Source organism: Empidonax traillii, unplaced genomic scaffold (genome assembly GCF_003031625.1).
Source record: "Empidonax traillii isolate 1590-97213 ecotype Southwest subspecies unplaced genomic scaffold, ASM303162v1 scaffold244:size1524873, whole genome shotgun sequence".
NCBI lineage: Eukaryota > Metazoa > Chordata > Aves > Passeriformes > Tyrannidae > Empidonax > Empidonax traillii.
Window position 1 is genome coordinate 561,347 of NW_020955437.1, and position 23,664 is coordinate 585,010.

At 39.0% G+C, this 23,664-nt stretch overlaps 1 protein-coding gene across 6 annotated transcripts in view; it reads right to left on the reverse strand.

The window, feature by feature from the left end:
• Positions 1 to 23,664, reverse strand: part of NAXD (NAD(P)HX dehydratase) — a 49,721-nt gene that overhangs the window by 18,462 nt on the left and 7,595 nt on the right. For all 6 annotated transcript variants that reach the window (XR_003571742.1, XM_027888677.1, XM_027888674.1 and 3 more), the window contains 3 exons: positions 22,842 to 22,887; positions 21,072 to 21,160; positions 8,229 to 8,337 (listed from right to left, as the gene is read on the reverse strand). Coding sequence is in view for 5 of the 6 variants with exons in the window: in XM_027888677.1 (XP_027744478.1) it covers positions 8,229 to 8,337; positions 21,072 to 21,160; positions 22,842 to 22,887 (244 nt within the window). In the remaining variant the exon portion in view is untranslated. The remainder of the gene's footprint in view (positions 1 to 8,228; positions 8,338 to 21,071; positions 21,161 to 22,841; positions 22,888 to 23,664) is intronic.

The window sequence follows — 23,664 nt, forward strand, 5'->3', positions numbered from 1 at the left end:
TGTCATAATAATGGAGAGAATTAGCTGTGATGACACCCAAACCCTTTAGGAAGTCATATAACCTTGTCATCAGCCCACTGAAAGTGCAGTGCACTGCAACTTGCAAATGCCAAGGATGCAATTACACACTCTGGTTTGGGAGAGACATGCAAATGTGCACAATCTGTCCCTGGCTACATCTCACACAACCTTAAAAAATCAAAAAGGAGTGGCAGCCCCTTTTACGAAGAACTCTGTATTGAAAGCTAGGATCAGAAACTGCTGTTGAAATGCCACCTATAATTGCTTATATTTTCTGCATGGATGCTGCTCTCATCCAGCAGTCCTGGATCCACGGTTTTGTCTGGAACAGAGAGATAAAAGAAACAGACAAAATTTCCTGTAAATGCTGCAGCTGGAGGCATTTCTGCACATCCTCTTCCCCCAGGTGACCGGGAGGAACAAATAAGTTCCACCACAACACACTGCAAATCAATTCCTACAAAATTCCTAGGGCACTGAAAGCCCTAGGAAGCATTTTTGCCTTGATTGCTTCAAGTCTGGATAAATGCAGAGTTAGCAGGGACTCAGCTGCAATAGAGGTCAGGATGCAGCTCTGTGGTGGAGATGCTTTGAAAATGGGCTTGGCAAGCAGAAGTTTCTAATCTTGCACAGCTAGAGGTAGGTAAATATTCCAAGCTCAGGCTGTGCTCAAGGCTACAGTTAGGGTTGGCAGGAAGGGAGAAGCTTCCCTAAATATATTCTGTTTGGTGCAAGACGTTTAAAAAACATTAAGAATGGAGTTCTACTGTTTGAGATTCTTCAAATTAAAAACATATTTTCAGTAACTTGCTTTGGGTCTTTTATTTACTTGCTGTTTTTACAGAAAAAACATGCAGTTAACTCTTAAACTTGCTTTCGTTAGTTCCTATAAACTGATCCAAGATTCCTCACCCTCCTTCCAAAATTCAGCAAACAAAACTCTGTCTGTGGACAAGATATATACAAATCACCCTTAACGAGCCTAATTGCCTGACCTTTACTTTATATATTTCTTATGCATTACTATCACTAGTTCATTAATCTAAGCTCCAACTAATCTCCACTCCACTAAGCTCTCAAACCTTACACAAGGAATGACTCTTGAATGAAGAGTCACATAACAGAGATGAATATCCTGTCTCTGAAACAAACAGCTTCTTTATCTCATGGTCTATGCTTCGTTCAATTTAAGTTGGTCTTTTCTTTTAACCGTAGTACGCCATGCTAGGCCCTATTCTCCAAAACAGATTTTCAGGTGCACAGCTAAATATTTAAGGCAGGCAGAGGGTCATAAGGACTCTAAAGAGTACCCTGCTACATGATCAGGCTCATTAAGTGCTTTGGGAAATATTGAAAGCTGTTGTTACAACTAACAAAGCTGAAGACACTGTAGATGGCAGCTAATCAAAAGTGTTCTATTCTATATTTAAAAAAAAAACAAAACCACGAAAATTATTCACTTGTAAATTCCCTCTTTGAATTCAAATTAGATCACTTGTCCTCAAAGGTGGAGGAAAATTGCAGCTAACATTTTCTTAATATCAGCTTCAATCATATGCTAAATTCTTAAAGAAGTGACATAATCCAAAGGAATGCCTGAACACAAGGAACACAAGCAAACAAAGTAGAATCCTCTGAAATACTATCCTAGTTATGCAAAACCTCAGTGCACTCCCTTTTTGGCTTTGCTTCTCAAAATTATGGTCAACCAGACACCACTTAAGAAGCTACATTTATACACTTTCAGCCCTAAACACATCCAAATCCACTTTAAGCATTAATCAGAATAAATAAAAGCAGCCATTTCTCTCATGCTTTGATCCACTGAATGTTTGCTCTTGCAAACTCTACAAGGTGTCCAATTTATAACTGATTACGTTAATGTTAGATTTGGCTTAAGATATTCATGGCCAGCTGCTGGCATTTTGTCTCAAAAAAAATAAACATAAACTTAAAATGAACTCTGTAATTTACCACTGCAGATTTCTCTGTAGAGTTTGTAGCTGAATGATGCTAAGAAAGAGTTGAAAAGGTATACCATTCGGTGTTTTGCTTACAAATGCTTCTAAGTAACAAAATCACGTTAAAAAACAATATAAGCCTACACACAGAAAGCAAATAAACATCCCACTTCACTGTGAATGACTTCCATCAAGATCAATTACATATATTAGAAAATAAATTCTGTTTGCAAGCTGCATAAACCTGTATTTAAGGTCCTGTTAGCATATATTCAAACACTGTTTTTCTAATCAAGACATTTGTGAGGAAGCCAAAGAATACTGATAGTTCTTAACACAAGCAGCAATAGTCTTGGTATAACCAAGATCTCTCTGCTTTGAGAGGTGTTCCCAAGCTTTATCTGCACCAGTAACACCAACACAGAGAAAGAACTGCATCCTATCCCAGCAAGTGCCTCATCTTAGGTGACAACATGCACAAATTCTGACTTTCATCAGGCCTTTTGAGAGCAATGAACCTTGGCTAGTAAGAGATTAGTTTTTCCCTGGATACTACGTATGGTACATGCATCAGTATCGGGAGTTGGGTGAAGGCTCAGAGGAATGCACTTTGCACACTCATTCTCACAGCAAGTGCACACACATGCCCTCTGGGGTTTGCCTCTGCAGTACTGTCAGAGATTGAAATGGTTACCAGCTCAAACATTGTTAAGATCACTAAGAGACCGCTCACCCAGCAAAGCCCACCCCTCCCTGAATATGCTTATTTGGAAAGGACCTTCAGATAAGTGGGTGTCATTGTCCAACTATCCCAGGTGCAGAAAGGTGTGCACACCTGAAGCTACAAACTGGATTGCCAGATAAGAGAAGAGGCAATCCCTGTGAGGTGGGATAATCCTTCTTAGCATGCCAAGGTCCTCCCTCACATGATGACTCTGCTGTGAAGACCCCTCTGGGGAGCACTGAAGACTTGTGACATGTCCTGTGGGGGACATCATCCACTTCCCCGCCCCAGGGAAGGTCCAAGGTGTTCCCACCTGAGCTAGAAGCGTATAATAACTCATGAAATCTCTGAGTTGTGGGGGGCTTCCCCCAGCCCAAATGGATCAAGACCATCACTTCAATCAACAGACATGAAAACTGCCAAGTTTCATCGCTGGATCCAGTGACTGGTAACTATATCTTTGCACCTTTATCCTTCTTTCTCTTCCTTTTCTTATACATTTCCTTAAGTGTTGTTTTTATGCTTTAATATTGCTGTATTACTACAGATGATAACAACCAAAACAACTACACTTGTTTTCCTTTGAAACAAAACTGTTCTAAAATAAGCCAGACATATATATATATTTACAAATAGTGATGATTTGTTCACTCTAATCTACTCCAAGGGATTTATTAACCAGAACTGGGGTTACCCTCCCCTTCTAGGATGGGTCATAATGAGTACTGCAGGCACAAGATCCAATCTACCTCACCGCCTCCTGGCTGAGTGCTGAGAACGGGAAATGGCATGTCCTCACTGCCACTTCAGTCCCCTAGGAACTGCTGAATTCCCACAGCAAGAACCTCCAAAGGATATAAACAGGGAAAGAAGCAAATGCATGTGACACACAATGAAGAATGAAGTTTTGGAAAATAGTAATTCTGCTAATTGGAGTTGCCACAAGCAGTGATTCTAAAGAGTAATAAATCCTGTTCACGTTTGTGTATGGTGGTGGGTACCACAGACAGTACGACCAATCTGTCACCTGCAGCATTAGCCTGGGATGCTTCTCAGGTGTCTTATACCTGGTACAAATGGAACGGGGAGCTGCTCAGATATAAAGAGGAAAATGTTTCTCAAGGTCCATAGTGGCAGATTTAGCTTTAACAGACAGCTATACAGGTGGCCCTGTATTCCATAGCCCTCTCGATCTCACAAAAAGCTAGTGCAGATAGTGCAGTGAAACACCTGGTCCCATTCTCACAATTTATTAAGGCTATGAAGCGTTGCCTAAATCCTGAAAGTCTGAGGCTTGAAAGGGGGAAACTAATCCAACTAACCAAACACAGAAAGGCTGATGCCTCCCTCAAGGTGGAACTGAGCATCCATCTGACAATTTCAAATGGATTCTCTCTGGGCACACTCGATGGAGGTGATCCCCTGACAACAGCCTGAAACTCTCCCACCATATAGATGTTAACTACAGCCAAGACAACCTTTCAACACAACCTTATAATGATGTCACTAGGGTTGGAAAATGAGATTTCTGAAATTCACATCTCAAGAGACAGGTGAGATCTTTAAGGGCAAATGACTAGCTGAGGGTAGTGTTGCAAGGCGAGGGGGATGAGAGAAGAGAAACAGCAATAGGCACAAATCACAGCTAGGCAGGGCCTCAGCCAAAGGAAAAACCCAGGCTGGTATTCCTGACATGTTCTTGGAGCTAAAACAAAGATCGAGAATTGAGTGAGAGGAACAAGCACATGGTTTGAGAAACCAGTCAATTTTATCGTGTAATCTGAACTACACAGAGCCATTCTTGCTATTAATCATTACCTCTCTCACAGGAGGGAAGCAAGAATGCACTACTGAGAACAGCAATCTACCTTTGCTGCTGCAAAGCAAAAGACAGAAAGTCTGAAGTGCCAGCGTCCAGGATTCTGTGCTACCACTTCAGGGAGAGAGAGAAGGAACCCAGTGACAGGCAAAGAAGATTCCAATGTCAAAGACTTCTGTTAAGGAACAGAGCTCTTCATAAGGATGAATGCTTCTCTCTACCCAATCCCGACAGTAACTGCTGTTCCACCAACAATCCTGTATCAGTCCATTTGACCACAACGCCAGAAGGAACAGGGGAAAGGAGATGACAAAAGGATGGAAACTGATAAAGAACATAGCTCAGCCTGTAACTGCCTAACTGCTAGGTGGCAGCAGAATGCAGAACATCCTTGAGCATTAGGCAGCATCTCTCCCAGGAGGCTACACAAGGAATATGGCATTTTTCCAAAGTGCTTTCAGGAGCCGCACTCATCATCCTCCAAGAGAAGAATGTGGTTCTCTTACACACCCGAGGAACAGCTCTAGATGGGACAGGCAGAAACTTCCCTATTTCCAAGCCTCACCTACAAGGAAAGTCAGATCAGAGTAAGACCAGAAGTGCAAACATCCCTGGAACAGCTGAATGAAGAACACTATGATGGGTAGATGTGAGAGGGACATAATACTGGTGCTATGTGGAAAAAAAAGGGAGTGTTCAATAGCTTTGGAAATATGCTGTAGATTCTAAGCAGAGGATAGTCACCGGGACCTTGGCCTTGCTTCCATGTGGCAGTTAAACTTTTTCTCAACAGTCTAAACCACCAGCAGCAGCATTCCAACTGAGGTGAACTCGGGGAGGTTAATGTACTGTCATCTCTGGCCAGAATCAATCATGGGCACTGAAAGGGAGAAACAGATGGCCTGATGTTTCCTACAACAAAGCTGACATGGTGCCCAAGTTCCACACCAAATGGGGTAACAGCATTTCAGAAGTTTGAATTAGTATGGGGAGCAGAGGTGCTTCAGTGTGCACACTCCAAAGCCAAGAAGTGGAGCAAAAATGTGGTTTTGTGCCTTTCTCTTGAAGAGAAAGGCTTGGAGTGCTTATTTGCTCCAGAGTTGGAAGGTCTAATCAGGCCAAGACTACAACTGCCACATCTGCAAGGAATCCAGCTGCACAACTATTGGGACACAAAAAATGCTTTCTTTAGGAGAATTTTCTGAAGCTACAGCTCCTGGTCCTTCAAACCCAAGGCCAGGAAGCTTCGACAGAGCATCAGCCCCCACCCAAGCAACTGAGTAACAGCAGGGTTACTGGCACATACCCACACAAGTAGCATATGAAAGAGGGATATAACTTGCAGAGTGGTTTCTCATAATAGGACTTGTAAATGGAATTGCATCCAAACCCAGAAAATCACAGGAAGTCATTAAGTATGTATTCAAAGAATATCACCATGCGCCCAAGGGAAAAAAAAGTGTCAAAGGAAACTGATCACAGGGTGGGGGATTTTTTAATCAGACTGTTGAAAGGAGCTCAAGTGCCACAGTGCACACACTGCTGCAGGCATTAAGAATGAGGGAGGCAGGTGACATACTAAAGATGCTGAAGAAGCAAAGCATTCTTTGATCTGGAGATGATAAACCATCCGGTCAACAAGTACCAGAAATTGCAGGTTACTGCACTAGTTAATTTCTTAATTTCTCAATGTTTACGAGAAAGAAGGAGCCCAAACACGACTGTTTAGAGAAGCACATTCACTGGCAATGTGTTGGCACAATACTGACAAGAACTGACAAAAAACAGCATCAATGGTGACAGACCACTATGCCTCAGCACTTTAATGGGACAGAAGGAGGAAGAGGGGAAGCTCTCTCCCACTGAAACAACCACTCTGATACAAAACCCTGATCAGAAAGCAGACACTCGCCTACTTCCCAGCCCTGTGTTCCTAAGACACATGCCACGGTCAACTTAAAGGGAAACCAGAAAATTATACACCAGGCCAATCTCCTATAAGAGTGTTAAATAGCAAGGATATCATCTCTTGCTTTTTTACTGAAGCTTAAAACTCGCTATTGAAGCAAGAGGGAGAGGAGACTCAGCCTTCCCTCAGCACAGAGAAGCATAGGTCTTCCTCAAGCAGGCAAACAGGGGTCACTTGGCCCCAGCGACATGTTAGAACCCACAACGCTGGGTAACTAATGAACACTTACATAACTAGAGTGAAGACAAAGAACTTGAGCTTTAACGTGAATTGAAATTAATAAGGCCAGACCCTCGGCTCATATGAATGTATCCTCAGATTTTAGCATGAAGTGACTTCCAAATGCCTTGTCTTTATCAGCTGGGTTTGTTTCTTTAACTCTAAGCTAGCTTACACAGGACAGCCAGGCTGAAGTAAAAAGTATGCTTGTAATTCACTAAGAAAGCAAAATTATTTTTAGCAATGATGAAAAAAACACAATCAAGAAATCTCCCAGATATTTCTTTAGTACCAATAAGCACATAAATCCCAGATGGAATTCTGATATAAAAGAAGCTTATCTTACATATCTTGGATATTACAAATGAATCTTATTTTCTTTCGTTTAATGTATTCTTCTTTTAGGAACAGAAGACAAAGTTAATTTCTTTTCAAACCAAGAAAATAGAAAAATCATTGACCAAAATTTTTTTCTGCAGAAGGAATTCTGAAAAATTGTTTTAAAAAATAATAAAATATGTTTAAATAGTCCATTTAGAATAAAATTTGATTTCTCCATCAGGTGTAATAATTTATTTGTTACTTTCTAATCTTTATTAGTTTTGCACCTCTATATCATAATATACACATTTTTCTTCTGAAAAGGAAGCAGGAGAATTAAAGAAGTGAAAACCTCCAGTAGCAACTTTCTCTAACAAAATCCTAACAAAACCAGCCTCCCTAGTTTTCAAGATATTCTAAATCACTTGGATAGTGTGGTCTCCAGTCTCTTGCCTCCCCTGTTTTGCAATTTCAGTGTGTAACTGTCAAAATTTCTGTAATTTCACTTGTTAGCACCACTGATAAGTTCAGTAATACTCCTCAGGAAGAAAAAAAAAAACTGTACAAAAATAGATTGACAGTAGACTGAAAGATACACTTCAAACATACAAAGATGTGTTGACGGTAATACAAAACATCCTCTAGAAGACAGTCTAAGTATGTATTATTTAAAGTACAAAACTATCTAAGCTCCTGTTTTCATCTCTCCACTAAGGCTTGACAGAAAATAGGATTACCTCTTTATCCACAGTAGAAATCTGCAACATTTTATAATTAAGGGTATTCTTTCTTATTGCAAGGGGACACGGTCCCTGTTCTTTGATACATTTGATAAAAGATGTCAAATATGGTTCCAAAAATAAGGAAATCCGTATCTATGCACTTACAGTACAGGTGCTTTGCACCTAAGAAAACACAGAGCCCTTTATCTACATATGCCAACATCTATTTCTTCATTAGTGACTTCCACAAGCAAAACAAAAGCAACTATACCGACGCCTAAAATTCCAAGTGAAGATTAGGCATAATAATGAAGATCATGAAAATAACTGCAATTTTCAGTCAACAGTATTTTATTAAATTTGTTATTTATCAACCCTATCAATAACATTTGTGTAATGATGTAAAATACAGGAGAGTATTTAATAAAATGCAACATAAAGACACAGGATAAAGTATCAGTATGCACATTACCTTAGCGTTCTCAAGTAGAACTTCATCTCTACCTAAGCCAGGTCCTATGACAACTGAGTGCAGTCGTGGTAACCACTTTTCCACCTCATGGACAGCATTGGGACTATCACTAAAATGGAAATGTGACAAAAAGACAAGTTTAAAAAGGCTTCATTTTAGTAGTCTCAGAAATTGAGTTCAAGATGCAAGACAGAAAGAGGTATTTCCTATCCTGAATGTCAGGCAATTTTATCCTCCAAACTACCAAAAATTTATGACCCAGGAAATACGGAATGGTTGCCAAACATTTCTCTCAATTCATTCCTTAGGGAATATCACATAAAAATGAGGAGGTAATTGCAAGTGCCCACTACAGTTGTTTACAAAGTAAAAAAATTAAACCCAAGCAGGAAACCAACAATTTTTGGTCTGTCACAATTCCTACCTAATGCTTCTTTGCAGAGATTATACCTTGGAGAGAGATCCACCATCTCACAGGTATATACTGCGGCTTGCTGGAATTATTTATTTCCCTACATGGCAAAATGATAAATCTACTCATATGCTTTTTTGTCAGTTGCTTCATAAGCATTTGTTCCAACTGAATTACAGCCAAATTGTCCTGTTTCCCCAAAAGGCAACTGGAGAAACAAGCTATTCAGTACGGGTATTATCTGCTTGTACTGCTTAAGATTTCTGCAGCATTCAGGTTTTTGTCTACATTTAAAAAATGATGAGAAAATCTGCTGCCAAATATAGCTGCCACAATACAGCATTCAGCCACTGACCAGAACTGTTTATTCTGTTCTGATCAGTTTTGTTGTGTAAATAGGCCAGAACATTTTGAAAGCACTGCCCACCAGTTGTAGTTAATCCTTACTGACAGTATGGAGGGAAAATTTAGCCTCCCTCCCTCCCCACCTCTGACACTAGTGACAACAATAAACGAGCATTTTAACTGAAGCACGGGGAATAAAGCTCCCTGTAGGCTGAGCAAGGAGGTACTGCTTCACAGTATTGCTCAGAATATTTTAAGCTTGCAATACTTCAACAAAGCTGTATTATTACGGATGAAAGCCACTGCATGTTTTTCATAACCAACAGCTGTACCGATGGGACACACCACTTGGGAACAAGTGTTTAGCTTGCATCTGGCAGAATCAGCACATTCCACAATGATTTCTGCAAGTGCCAGGCAGGAGCCCAAAGCCTTGGCAGCTGCAGGGAGCGAGGCAGAGCGCTCAAGGCCACAGGGATGCAGTGCCTCCCGCCTGGCCGCAGCCCAGCAGCCCCTCCACAGACAAAGCTGCTCCAGAAATCCCGGCTGTGCCAGCCAGGGCTCCCCAAAGGCGCCCTGTGCTGACACCACAAAACAGCTCTGTCAAAACAAGGCTGCTGCGTAGAAGCAATGACCCGCTGCAAGGTCAAGGGAGACAACGAACCACGTGAGGACAGCGGTGTCCCTGAAGCAGTCCCCTGGCTTAGCAGCTCAATTTCCATTTGAACGATGCAGCTCACTCCCTTCTCTAACTCAAAAGGAAACAGTAGCAGCTTGAGAACTGCCAAAGAGCTCACTTTTTATTTTTTATTTGACTCCGTACAATCATCTCTAAGTTTATGATGAAGGTACAGGCTGGACATAAAAATTCTTCAAGAAATATTTAAAGCACTATTAAAAAACAACAACAAAACAGCTCTTCAATATGTGATAGGTTGAACATATGGAAAATTGCCTGTAAACCAAACTCTAATAAAACATCCCCATTTCTGAATGCAGGTCACTTTTTTTTATTCACACGCTGAACTTACTTTATCTTTGAAGAGCAACATATATCTCAAATATATATATTTCTCAAATAAATGTATCTATGTATCACATAGTTATGAAATTCCATATATATATACACATATATGAGGACGTGCGAATGGATTGGATTCAAAATACCTTTGGACAGTAGATGCCAAATACATTTAAAAAAATACTTCAGTAAACATAAGCTAAGAACAGAGCTATAGGTAGTTTCATAAATGTTCTGCTCTTCTACCAATATCTTGTGCAAATAATTTAAAGGTAGAAAGTTTGCCACTTTATTTATATTCAGGATTGAAATAAAATAATTTTGTCTACAACCCAATTGACAATGTGCACTTTTCAAAACAAAGCCAGCTCTCGGGAAATGAACAGTCCAACATTAAGCCACTCCTGCTCACTTTGCCTCTGGTAATAATAAAAACCTACTGTGGAGCTTTTCATCTTCAAAGCATTTTGCAAACATTACATTCAACTCCTTCGCAACTTCACATCAAGAAGCAACCCAAGACGTGAAGGGTCAAGAGATTAAAAATGGTGATAATGACTACTACACTGCAAAATCAGCTATAAAAATATGCTGTAAAGTAACTGATGGATTTTGACTCTTCATAAAGAAAGCAGAACAAATACTGCCTCGCAGAAGCATCATACCAACTTCACTTCAAGACACTGGATGTCCACAACAGCTGTGGCTATGCAGCTACTTATGCCTTATGAACACCCTGTATCTATTCTGAAAGGGGAAGGGTTGTTGTGTTATCTTACAGACATCAAATATTAGCATTTTAAAGCTGACAGGGTACAAATGATCAACAGGTAACTTTCTTCGGGAAGGGGCATCACCTTGAATGTCCCTGACCACAGGATTCAGCATAAATACAGAAAGTCTTCCAGCTCTTAACAGCTACAGTCTATACACGACTTAATATGCCCAGAAGAGCTCTTAGACACTGAGAACAGCTGGCCTGTACACCCTCAGGTTTCAGAGCAGGCAAAGCTCAACCTACCTGTTGGACACAGTTCCTGGACCACAGTAATCCCTCATCAGGGGAAAAAGTGGTTGGGAAAGGCTAGATGGCATAGTCCAAAATTCTTGCAAAGGATTATTTGGATAATTTGCCTGTGCAGATAATCATGCTTTGAGGTAGTGAGGGATAAATTCTCCTTGGCAGTGTTTAGTTTATTACTACAGAAAAAAAACCTTGCTTTTTCCTGTTTGCCTTTGTATCAAAACCAGACAAAAACCTCTAAAGACTCTGGAGGCACCAGCACAAAACACCATCAGGTCCTCAGCTGTTCCCTGTATACTACACTAACACAAAGAACACTGTTAATGTCCTTTGTCACTTCATGCCAATTTCTCTGCTTGATTATTAACCTGATCTCAAACCTCATCATTTAATTAGCACCTCCACTGCCCAAGACTTTGAAAAAACATTTGAAATTAGCACTGTGTTTAAAAAAACCCAACACCTAGCTAGAAAGGTATGAGGTATGAAGAAGACTACTCCTTGTTCAAAAGAGATGCAATCTTCAGGGTTTGACAGAATTGGATCAAGTAAGCAAGAATCAGTATTGCCTTTAGAAGTGCAGAGCCACATGATATGCAACTTGATTTTTTTCCAAAAGAGAAATGCAATACCCTCACTCTAAAGGAAAAAGCTAATATTATCATAAAGAGGACTCAGAAAATCTCTTTAAAGGCCAGGAGGCAACAGCATTTGAGTTTCTGTAAAGAAGGTAAAAACCACTGAGAGAGACTTCAATTAACTAAAAGTCTGATATTTTCCAAAATGAAGAAAGTTTTTTTTTTTTTTTTTGGAAAGTGAGCGGGCAAAAGTTTGGGAAATTCCCATAATTTAAAATACAAATTCTGCATCATGGACATATACAACAGGAATAATTTGGGAAACTGAATCCAAACAAGAGACTGAACTATCGTACCATTGTGAAGATGTGTGCAATTAAAGATTTCTAGTGACAAACCATAGCAGGGAACAAACAGATCTTCAAACATGTACTTAACTTTCAGCTAATCCCTATGTGTTATGTGACATGCTATCAGACGCCATTCTGATGAAAATCCAGATTATGACAGCTCACTGTTGCTAAATCAAGCAAACAGCCAACACCCTTCCAAAGCCCCAAAAGCTTCCTCAAAATCTTAGCTTGTCTGCAAAGCAACCAATAAAGCTCTGACTGCATACAGAAAAGAACTATCACAGGATAAACACAACTAACAAATGCAAGATAACAGAATAATTAATAAGGAAAACTGAAGGAGCTTCTGTAACTCGTGTCACATCTGTGAAGCTGAGTAGGTAAGAAGTCTAAAGCTAACGTCAACAATCATTGAATCAACTTCATGCATTGTCCATTAGCCAGACCTAAACAAACAAGCAACGTACAGAGGGTGTCACAGGGGGCACATGATGAAAAAGGACCCCACAGATAGGGTCTGATCAGCTTTCCCTGTTAATGAGAGGTGAGGGGAGAGAGAGACAAAGTTTTGCTCAAGGAGGCTGAGAACTCTGTGATCTCTTGGGAAGACAGACACAACAGCTTTATCATTTGCTGTCCCTGAAGTTGCTGTGTGGACAGAACCAAGGCATGGTGTTCAGCATCTCCTGTGCTTTTCTTTTTGCTCTTTTCTCTGCTTCCAGAATGTATCAAGAAAAGTACTTTCCATGGCAAAATAGACAAAGATTCTACAAATTAAACAGCACTGAGTCTCTAAAATTGTGAGGATAAATTTTCTCAGCAAATTATTAGTAGCTTTAGATAACTTTTGCCACATCAACCTCATGAAGTTCATTATGTGCAGTGTGCTGCACCTGGGTCAGGGCAATCCTAGATATCAGTACAGACGGGGAGAAGTCATTGAGAGCAGCCCTGAGGTGATGAGCTAGTACGGAAAGAAAAACTTCAGGTTAAACTTTTTGCTCTTCAGGACTCTTCTGTATTTCACTATCACACAATAAAAATTGCCATAAAACACAGTTCTGTAGATCTTCATCTTGGAGAAAGCTTGATGCAGTACCTTTTCCAAAAATGACACCACCACCACCACCACCACAAAAAAAAAACCCCAACCGGAAAAAAAAAGATGGTGGCTACTGCCCTAATATCACTCACAGGTTCTAAACACCTTCTAGAATAGTTTGTAATAGTTATTTACCAGGTACCATCTGCCTGAATGTCTGCTCTAGGCTGGTCACTGCCTAGAGTGGGAGGACACTTGGCTAAGGCCTCAAATACCACTCCCATCCCCATCCCTCCAAAAAACCAAAAATTTTGTTCTACATTGCTTTTTATTCAAAGGTTGGCTTTTACCAAATGACCAAAAGCCACCAAGCAATAGCTTCAAATTATTACAGTAAGCTCTAAACACAGCAGCTTCCCTCATTCATGATGAATGACAGTTACTGGCATTGCTTTCTAGAGGAGGGAAAGGAACAAGTGATAAGGTGCAGCCTTGTCAAATTTTACATGGAAACAAGAAAATGTGAAGCAAAGTCAGCAAGGGTGTCACCAGGAGCTACGGAAATAGTAGATAAGCATGAATGACAGCACAAATAGGAGTCAGTGGGACTGCAGCTCTTCACATGTGTTTTAAGTAGAGCTGGAAACACCTTAGTAATCAGAGATGTGGTTTGGATGCCACAAAATGCCAATCAAGTGGGACCTCCTGCTAGAGAAGAACATAGGACAAAAGCAAGACTGCCATCACCCCATCAACTATATGGCTCCTCACTGGAGAGTATATTATTCAAATTCTGCTCATTATCTGTGCACACTTGGTGTGACTGAGGCAACCCCAAATGCATTAAAATGCACCATTGCAGAACTCCGTTTATGCAAACTCAGACAAAGCCACTTTAAGTGGCCAGTCTCAAAAGCCAACTTAGAGACTTATCTTCAAAGATGGGAAAAAGTCTCTGATCTGAGGATGAAAGAGTTTCAGTTTTGTTTGTCCAAACACTGCAGGTAATTATAATTAATGTCAATCAAATGTTAGACCTGCTGACATTGTATAACCCATCATATTATACAACACACCAAAAGAGCAAAAGACAGGACATGTGTAGCTCTGGAACTCAATGTAGTCATCTCAGAAAGCTAATTGTTAACTATTGTGGTAAATCTTGGGTGAGGTCTTTATTGGAAACTGGGTAAATAAGATAGGGAGTGAGATTATCCTGGAGAGTTTAGGTCAAATGAGTTATTTCAAACCCAAACAATGCAAAAAATTGTTGAGCATAAAATTAAACTAACTCTCTATCCCAAAACTAGCTCTATTTGTCAGTGTTTAAATAATCGTTCTTGTAAATAAATGCCAAATCTCCAGAAGCCCAAGGGCTTCAGGTAACATCTTTCAGTCCCATGAACAGAATTGGAAATAATAAACTTATTCTAGAGAAGCTCTTTAAGCCTATTATCAAATCGTGTCTCTCACCAGGCACCTCAATCAGGTGGAGTAAATCTCAGTGACAACACAGTGGCATGAAGCTGGCTAGATGCAACTAGAGACCAAAAAGAGATACATTTAATAAATCAAAGTTAGCATATTAAAATGCCCCTCCCCTCAAAGTTTAGAAGACAAAATGGTTATTTTCACCTAGCAGGTTGTTAAAGTATCTTTGAATAGTGTACAATCTGTAAACACTGGATAGATAATGCATATTTTGCAGTTACAATTTGATTAAATGACAAGGAAGAAAATGAAAGAAAAACAAAGACCTTAATAAGAAGTATTGAATTCTATTCAAATCAAGTCTTCCTTTCCAGCTACTGAGTAAATTAATTTAGACACCTGAAGCAAACCTGGTAGGCTTCTTCTAAATATTAAAAACACAGCAGCAGGAATAGCAATGCATTATTCAGGAGAAGCATTGGTATCATGAGGTCATAGGAAGAGACTCCTTTTAATATGCAGATACCAGAGTCTTTACTTACTCCATTACACATTCTTCCTTCAATGGCCTACCGAGGTACACATTTAGCAAAAATGCCGTATTTGCTATATCATTGTTCTGGCATTTTTCCATAATGATGACAACAAAACTGAAAATGTCCACAGCTCCTCTTCGGAAACCAGACTCTCACTTAGATGTTCTGTTTCACTAGGAATTAGGTGGTCACACACTACAGGCATCAGAGCTAACAAGAGCCTCTTCAATAAGAAACCCAAAAGCAGTATACCCATAGGATCACCCCTCATGCAGAACAGAACCTCTTGCATCCTGTGAGAGACCTATAAAGGAGAAGCAGCTATTCCTGACTCTATTTCCTGAGATTTCTCATACAGACATGACAACAGCACTGAAGGTCAACCTTATCTAGCCTTGTAAAGATACCACAGCTCCATAACACAACCATTTTATGACCTGCATTTAGATATATCTAAACACTCAAAACAGTTGTAGTCTGTTTTGATTTCAACCACATTACCAATGGGTATTATGACAATCCTCCCCAAAAGCATAACAATAATAAAAAAAAGTCTTGACCCCCTATTTTCAGAGTTCATGGAAGTGGCCTTGACCCATTAATAATTCCTGTGAACTGACTTGGTAAGCAGAATCTGTCAAATATTCTTCAAATGGACTGCAATCAACCAGACCTGTGACTTTAAAAGTGACAGAATGAAGATGACACTGTAATTTCCGTCAGAAAGAAACACATTTAAAATGCCCCTAGATAAACTAATGCCTTTTTTTTTTTTTTTAATGTTAAAACCAGTAAATAAAGTGAGAAGCTTTTATCACATTGGTAGCCCTCTCATTCAACTCTTAAGGCACAGATGGTAGTTGAATTAATACCCAGAAGGCTACAGTACTTCCAATCGACTGTGGACACATGAGAAGACAGAACAAGTTTCAGTCTAAATACCTGCTTTACTTATTGTTATCTGGAAAAAAAAAAAAAGACCCTAAAACCTTCAAACAATAATTAAAAAAATCATGCAAAATCAAACCCCAGGCACGCTTACCTTCATTAAAACTCAAGAAAGGTTGAATGCTCAAGACTTTGAAAAACAAAGAAATTTAATCCTGGTTTCAAATCACAGCAGAATGGCAAGCATTCAGAAGGATGAATTTGGCCAGGATCTAATTGGAATACATCTATTTCTGACACATCAGGAAGCAGCAAGAACAGCAGCACTCCCTGCAGTGATGCTAAAAAAACTTTGGCTACTTCTCACATTTTGAGGAGGTGACAAAACCTCTGTTAGTATCACATGGGACCTCTGCAACATCAGGGAGGAAAGGGACTATAGGATGAGGTGAATACACCTCCCAGCTTTTATTCACTCTGCAACTCAGTAAAGAAACAGCAGCTTTTTGCCAAGAAAGCTGCACACAAGAAACAGGTCCATAAGCAAGTTTTGGCCACAGCACTGCACAACAGGACTGGACACAGTTTAAATATATAAATTCTCTGACTCAGCACACACAAACTGACCTTTATCTCTCCCTGAGAACTTCAGAAAAAAATACAAGATTTTTTTTATGTAATTCCTAACTGAGCTGCTGTTTAAATAGGGCTTGGGAGAAAGATCACAAAGTTTATGCCTTTCTTTATCTTCTCCACACGTATAATGGGGATCCAGCAGCCAAGTCACTAGGGAGACATCTTTCTGATAATTGGGGCAATCTCTGCTTTCTCCTTGACTTTCCTTGGTGACATGAACTCCCTTACTTTTTCCAGCAGCTGATCCAAAAGAGGGTAAGTCCCACCACTACACAGAAGTATTCTGTTTAATAGCTATCCTTAGCTAACACAACTGAAAGGTGTGAGCTTCCTCTCCACATAATGAATTATAAAGGGCTAAAAAAATTGTTCCTGGGCTTTCTTTAAGAGATTTGGCATTGCTTAAAAGTACTCAAATAACTTATCAGGAGCTCACTATTCATGATTCATGACTTTATCAAATTGTCAAAACGTGGACAAAATTCAATAAAATTAAGTAAAATATGTTCTAGAAACCCCATCTTCATTAAGTTTCTTCATTAGTGGTGACTGGCCTCAAAACACAGTCCACCCTCATGAGAATTTTCTTCTCAATTATTTTTAACTCAAAAGAATAATCTTTCGAAATCCAACCCAAAACTCAAACTCTGCAATTAACTACACGACTTCCAGTAATTCTGGCAATCTTTCCTAGTCCACACAGGCCCATGTATACAATCAGCTGTGAGAAAGGTATTAGTTCTAAATCCATACCTAGTTCAAGGGTGAATTTTTTGGTGAATAATGGAAAAATTACCTGACTTCTTTGGGCCCCAACATCTCATTCTACTTCTCTGATAAACTGCCTGAGATCAAGGAGTATAGACTGTTGATTTTACAAACTGTCTGACAACCAGGTTACAGGAGGCCTACTCAGTAGAACCTGGATCTCTCCTGGCCCACAGAGAAGAAAATCTCTGGACAATTAACTACAAAAAATTCCTTGCAAGAGAGGAATCTAGCACGATAGGTTTATTCAATCTTCTTTTAAAATATAACCAGTTGGGTTCATACAGCTCATTTAGCTCTGTGATCACTTGCCTATCAAGATAGGATAAGCCACCCCCAAGTATCCAAGAAGTCTATTCAACCTGACCTGAGCCAGGGAATTAACTGGGGAAATAAAAAAAGCTGCTGAAAACTCTTCTCTACAAAGTTCTCAACACTAATGCCTGAAGGAAGTACACACTGATCTACAGCAAAAATCCACACAGAAAACACCTTCAAAAAATTTTAAGAAAATGCCAACCCTAAGTTTTACCTTTTCTCTAATTGTGTAGCACTTACAGTAGGAACATGATAGCTGGGAAAACAGAAAAATGTAGCACAAACCAGGAGTAGCAGTGACAAGACCAAGGAAGGCAGCTGTCACTAAGACTCCATTTATTCCACTATTCAAAAGGCCCCAACTTCTACAATACACACTTTTCACTTCTCCACATGAAAGCAGAAAGTCAGACAGCAAAAATATTGAAGTGGTTAGCCGGTCAGTTTTTGAATATTATCAGGTCATTGTGGAAGGGGCCAATAATGCATGTGAAAGAACTGCTGAATAAAAAGGAAAAGTTACTACTGATAATACTGATAATATTTGTGGCCCCTAGACACCCAGCTATCATTATTCCTCTCAGATGGTGAGGACACATAGAGCCAGGTGCTGAAACTTCATCTTTCCAGATCCCAAGCTGCCACGTGTAGTCCCAGCTCTCTCTCGTTTACTCACAAAGAATGAACTGAAGGACAAAAACCTCAGAGAAAGCTGCGTTATGGGTGTCCCCAGCACAGGATGTTACACCAAAAGGAATCTCAGGATGGTCTACAACTGGGGACACAAGGAATTCCCCTGTCAATGCTGCAAGATGGATGTTCGTTTTCACAACCCGCCTCTGCAATAATACGCAGTCATTCTCACATGCCGTTCCTTGAACATCCTTGAAGTGACACACATTTGCCAAGGACCTGAAACACTCTAGTCCAACTTCCAGTCTCACATACCTTCACTAGTCATAATGGCTAAGATCCACCACAGCAGCTCCAACAAGACAGAAAAGCCTTCGCATTTAGAAAAGGGCGAAAAAAGAGCAGGTTCTTTCCTTGAGGTGATCCCCTCTGAGGTGAAGGCACTAGAGAAAGGTAGTGGTAGCTCAGTCACAGAGATGATAAAATGTCAGGCTCCTGGCAGCACAAAATGGCAGCTGAACCCTGGCAAAATGCCAAACTGTTCAGTGAGTTGAGTACACAGGGTCATAATTATGATTAGCATAATAAGAGAGTGGTACAACAGCTACCTAGTTATTCTGAAGGGTCATGGAGAAATCATAACAAAGCACAGTTTTAAGGAGAGACACAAAAGAAAACAATGACATAGCTGCTCGGTGGGTTTTTCCCGGAGGTTCTTCCATGCGTGAAGTGCAGCCCGGGAGAAAGTACAAAGACTGTTTAAGAGATCAGGCTCTGAATCAAGAGCAGCCGGCCGTGCCTGCAGAACTTGAACGGCTCCACAACATATAAAAGATCATACGAAAAGTGTGACACTGAAGACAAAAGGACCTTACAAGAAAAACAGGCTGTTAGTGTAAATTTAAATAAAATCTGGGCTCAATAGAGTCAGTCAAGATTTTTTTTCCTTTCTAACCATTTTCTCTTTCCCTCAAGTGAAGTAGAAGAGATAAAAATATGAGGAAAATTGAACTAATAAAATCCAAACACTCATATATTTGCATTTTTTCATTTTGAATGTCATGTAAACAGTATTTACACATCCACAGCATCACGCAATTAGCCCAGCTGTCTGGGTGAAATTAATCAGTTTTAATAAAAGTATTAAATATTGAGTTGCAGACTTAAAGACACATGCATATGAAAATCTCTAAATTCACTCTACTTTGTGCATCTGGAGGAATTTATAGAGAGATCTGAAGTTTGAAATCAAAAGTTCTCTTCGTGAATAGAAAGATCAGAGTTTTCACTGAGATGTGAATTCCACAGAAGACACCGAGAATCTGTGTCTAAAAACACCCCACTCGTACCTAGCAGGCACAATCTGGTCCTCCAAGAACTGAAAGTTTACTGTTTACACTTTCAGCACCTCCCTTTTTCCCTCTGCTGCTTCTGTTTCTCCTATTAACCTTTTCCATTACCAGACATCAAGAACCCCTGTGTACACAAAAAAGTGCTTTTCCCAAGGCAAAGTCGACTCGTTATCATACAAGACAACCGTATGCTGAATCCTGAGTGTCATACATCAAGACAACAAATGTTAAATGCTAATACTGCTATTAGGATTCTCCATTGCATTTATCATATGGTATCAGATAGAACATCTACTGAAGATGTGTCTTTAGGATTTCAGAGGCAAACACAGTCATACTGGTAAAACCCCCCTATCCGTGTGTTTTTCCCTTGCTTTCAAGCATCATTTTTATCTTGTCTAAAATGCATAAAGTTATGTGTTTCTTCTATCTTTGGAGGGGGTGAGGGCTGGGGGAAAAGCAACCAATAAAAGACAACCTTGTTTAACTGTCTTCTTTCTAAGCACAATGCGCCTTTAGAATGTAATAAACTTACGGCTTCCTACCACAGGCTTCCCCATGAGGAAGATCATATTCTTTTTCTGAGACACCAAAATATTTCTACTGTCATAAATCCTTCCTGACAGCAGTATCTGACAAACATGATTTTAAATTATGCTTTTTCTACCTTAATCACAGCTTTGCTATGTACACCAACAGACTTTGACATGCACTGGTGCAAACTAAGCTCAGGGGCATATACCTAAGGCACAGATCTTAATTCTCATTTGCAGTGCTCATTGTAAACCATCATAACACCTAATTGAAACAAATTTATCCTGTGAAAGTTCATCAGTCAGTAACACATTTCAGAACACAAATTTAGAAAACCACACACTTATTTTCCCAATTAAGAAGGCAGTTGTTTATTAAACTTTCCATCTTCTGGTTAATAAAACCTGAATTTCATATCATTTTCGAACATCCATTTATTCCCAAGAACAGGTGTGTATCTAAAGCCACATACTCAGGAGAGAAAAAAGAATCAGCATCTCTCTTGCCCAGCCATTTTGCAGAGGTGTCTATATACATAGTAGCAAGAGGGGAAAAAGACACTACTGTTAAATACTACCAGGACTGAAGAATCAAGAGAATACGCTCCACTTGCCTTTCAAATGCAAATTTCAAAATGCTGACTTGCAGTGTTTCTTAGTTCTGGATTTTGCAACTGTTTATAGTTAAATGCGTTACAATCACAGACACATGTCAGGAAATAGCAGAAAGCAAGATCTTTGCTTTTTAGAAATTATACTTTGACAGTCATGAAAAAACCATTCACAACTGATTGTTCTGTAGTAAATATCTAACTGTAACGAAGGGACAAACTGGAGTTTTTGTGATCCCTAGCTCACCCCCTCAGTAACTCAGAAAAAAAAAATAACACAAATTAATCAATTATATATCAATTATAAATGTTCAAACTCATAAGCCTGATTAGTTCATTTAAACAAAACATAAGTCACTTACAGAACTGGATGAACAATCAGCTCTGGACTATATGATTTGATTACTGTTGCTGCATCTTTGGTACAAAACACATGGGATAAGTCTGCACCCTAAAAAAGAAAATTTTAAAAAAACGGTATTATCAAATTTATACTTAATAATAACTTTACCATTCCAAAGTTTACTCAACAAATAATTCATCTGAATTCTTACTTTTCAACAGTTAAAGCAAACTTTATTATTTTTTCTATTTTGGCTTAGACTACCATGAAATGTTCTGGAGAATTTTTTTTTATTTAATCTAGCTTCCAAAATAACTTTTTTCTGTTTCTCACTGATAGGATGACTGGAAACACAAATCTTGAATTTTTACTCAACTTGAGAAAGGTTTCTCATTTGCAGATGAACAACGACTAAAATGTCACATGTACAATAAGAAGAAAGGCAAAAGAATACAGATGAACATGAGACAAGCTACACTAGAGAGCAATAATAATACTGTAACATACTTGCAAAATATAGCTATGGCAATATGGGTAGATTTCCAATCCTACCATTTTCATTCAATGGGCCAAATCCATACAAGATAAAAGGCGGGCACAATTTCAACAACACTCACTTAAGTTAAAATAAACATTAAAGCTATGGTTGTGTCTCAAGCTTCTGTTATTAACTCAAAAATACCGAAATACACATAAAAATTATGTAAGCGGTGACGAGAAAACCTGATTGTGTATGTTGTGCATACTGAAATTTCCCAAGGCTAAGGAAGGGTCTCCTCTGCTTTACTGCTACGCATTTAACATTCAAGGTACTTAGCAATGCTGAGATTTGATCCTACGACTCTTTATGTGCAGATGTAATGATCTGAGACCAAGTGACTTCAGTAAGGAACCTCCTAGTATGACATTGTATTTGCACATAGTGAACAGAAAGCTGAGTGGCTTTGGTGTCTTCTAATAACATGACACTATTGTTTAATTTTAAATCTTTAAGGAACTGCATCCGGGGGGAAAGATGGTTGGAAATACCTGTGTTGATTATTCACTTATTGAAAGAAATCTTCAAAAAGAAAAACATACACAATGAACTGGAAGTACTGACACACTATACATAGCGAACTGAAAATCAGAGGCATTAAGCAAGCATGACTTGTTTACATTTGAATAATCACCACTATAATTATGTAGTCTGTATAAATATGTTGAGCCAGTTAATATGTCAATAAAGTAAGGAACTTCACCCTTCTAGGAAAAAAAAACCTTAGAAAATACTTCTGCTGAAAATCAGATTGTGAATAAAATGTGATATTAAAAATTACATTAAATTCAACCAATAATCTTTAGATTTACAGCAATAAGAATCCTTCTAGACTAACAATTTAAGTTTTGAAAGAAAGTTACTTCATTCAACACACTTATCAGGTCCAGAAGAAATTACTGAGGAATTCACTGCAGTACCAAAAACATCATTTTAAACAATAACCTAAAGTTATTTTATTGTTCATTTTTGAAGAAAATATCAAATTTGAAGTTTCTTATCCAAATCTCTGATATTTTTAATTTTTTGACATATTTCTAACTTCACCCTACACAGAGGAAGAAAACACAGTAAATGACATATTTAAAAAGTATTTATAAAAATCCGTAACTAAGGATTTTCTTTGTTCAAGAGAAGACCTTTTAGAACTCAAAGTTCATGAGCAGAAGAGAATGAATGCTTTTAAAAATGGCAGCTAGCCAACAGAAAGGATGAAAAGTTCATTTTGAACTGGTACAAAAGAACACATACCACTTTGAGAGCTGTAATTGCAGCAAAATACGGTGCTCCAGTGTACCTAAAATGAAATAAAATTTAGGTTAGGAAACACAGTCACAAGACTCAATGATTTGGAAATCAGTCTGCCATAATGAAATCCCCAATTCAAAAGCAAATTTTTAAAATCGTTTTCTCTTCTGCTTGCTGTAAAAGACAGAAAAAATCCTGCAATACTGAAGTCAATCTCAAACCTTGCTCTGACTTCAAAGGTACAGAATTCCACCCTAGCCACCTGATTTTTCACAGAAATATTTACAAAGATCATGCCCTAAAACAGCAAAATTTTTTTAGGTAACCAAGGTAAAAGTTTAGAGACAAACCAAACAAGAGCTGAGCACTATGTGCAAGTTGAATCTGGGGTCTGTGACCTGCATCGATCCCATCTGGTTTTAGATGCTCATCTAAAGTGCCTAAACTGTGATTCTAGTTGCCGTAAATTCTCTTTATAAAGACTGAGTAGTGAGATATGAACAGTATCACCCTCCAGAGGTGCTTATTTCAGCCAAGAGGTAAGAACTCACTAGCCCATTAGGTTCTAACTCCTGGCTAGTCAACTCAGCTATATGACAGCACTTTTTTGCTGTTGAATGTTTATTAATGGCAGATGTCCAACAGCAGATCTCTCTTACAGGAGAAAGATGTCCCTATTTCAAAAGGGGAAAATGAAAAACAGGGAGGTGTAGTGGCTCGTTCAAAATATTGTGGCCAAGAATACAAAGCCTCTTTTATTTCTAGGTCAGTACAGCACTTAACTGATTTATGCTGTAACTTTTTTTCCCTGAAACGTGCTATTTTT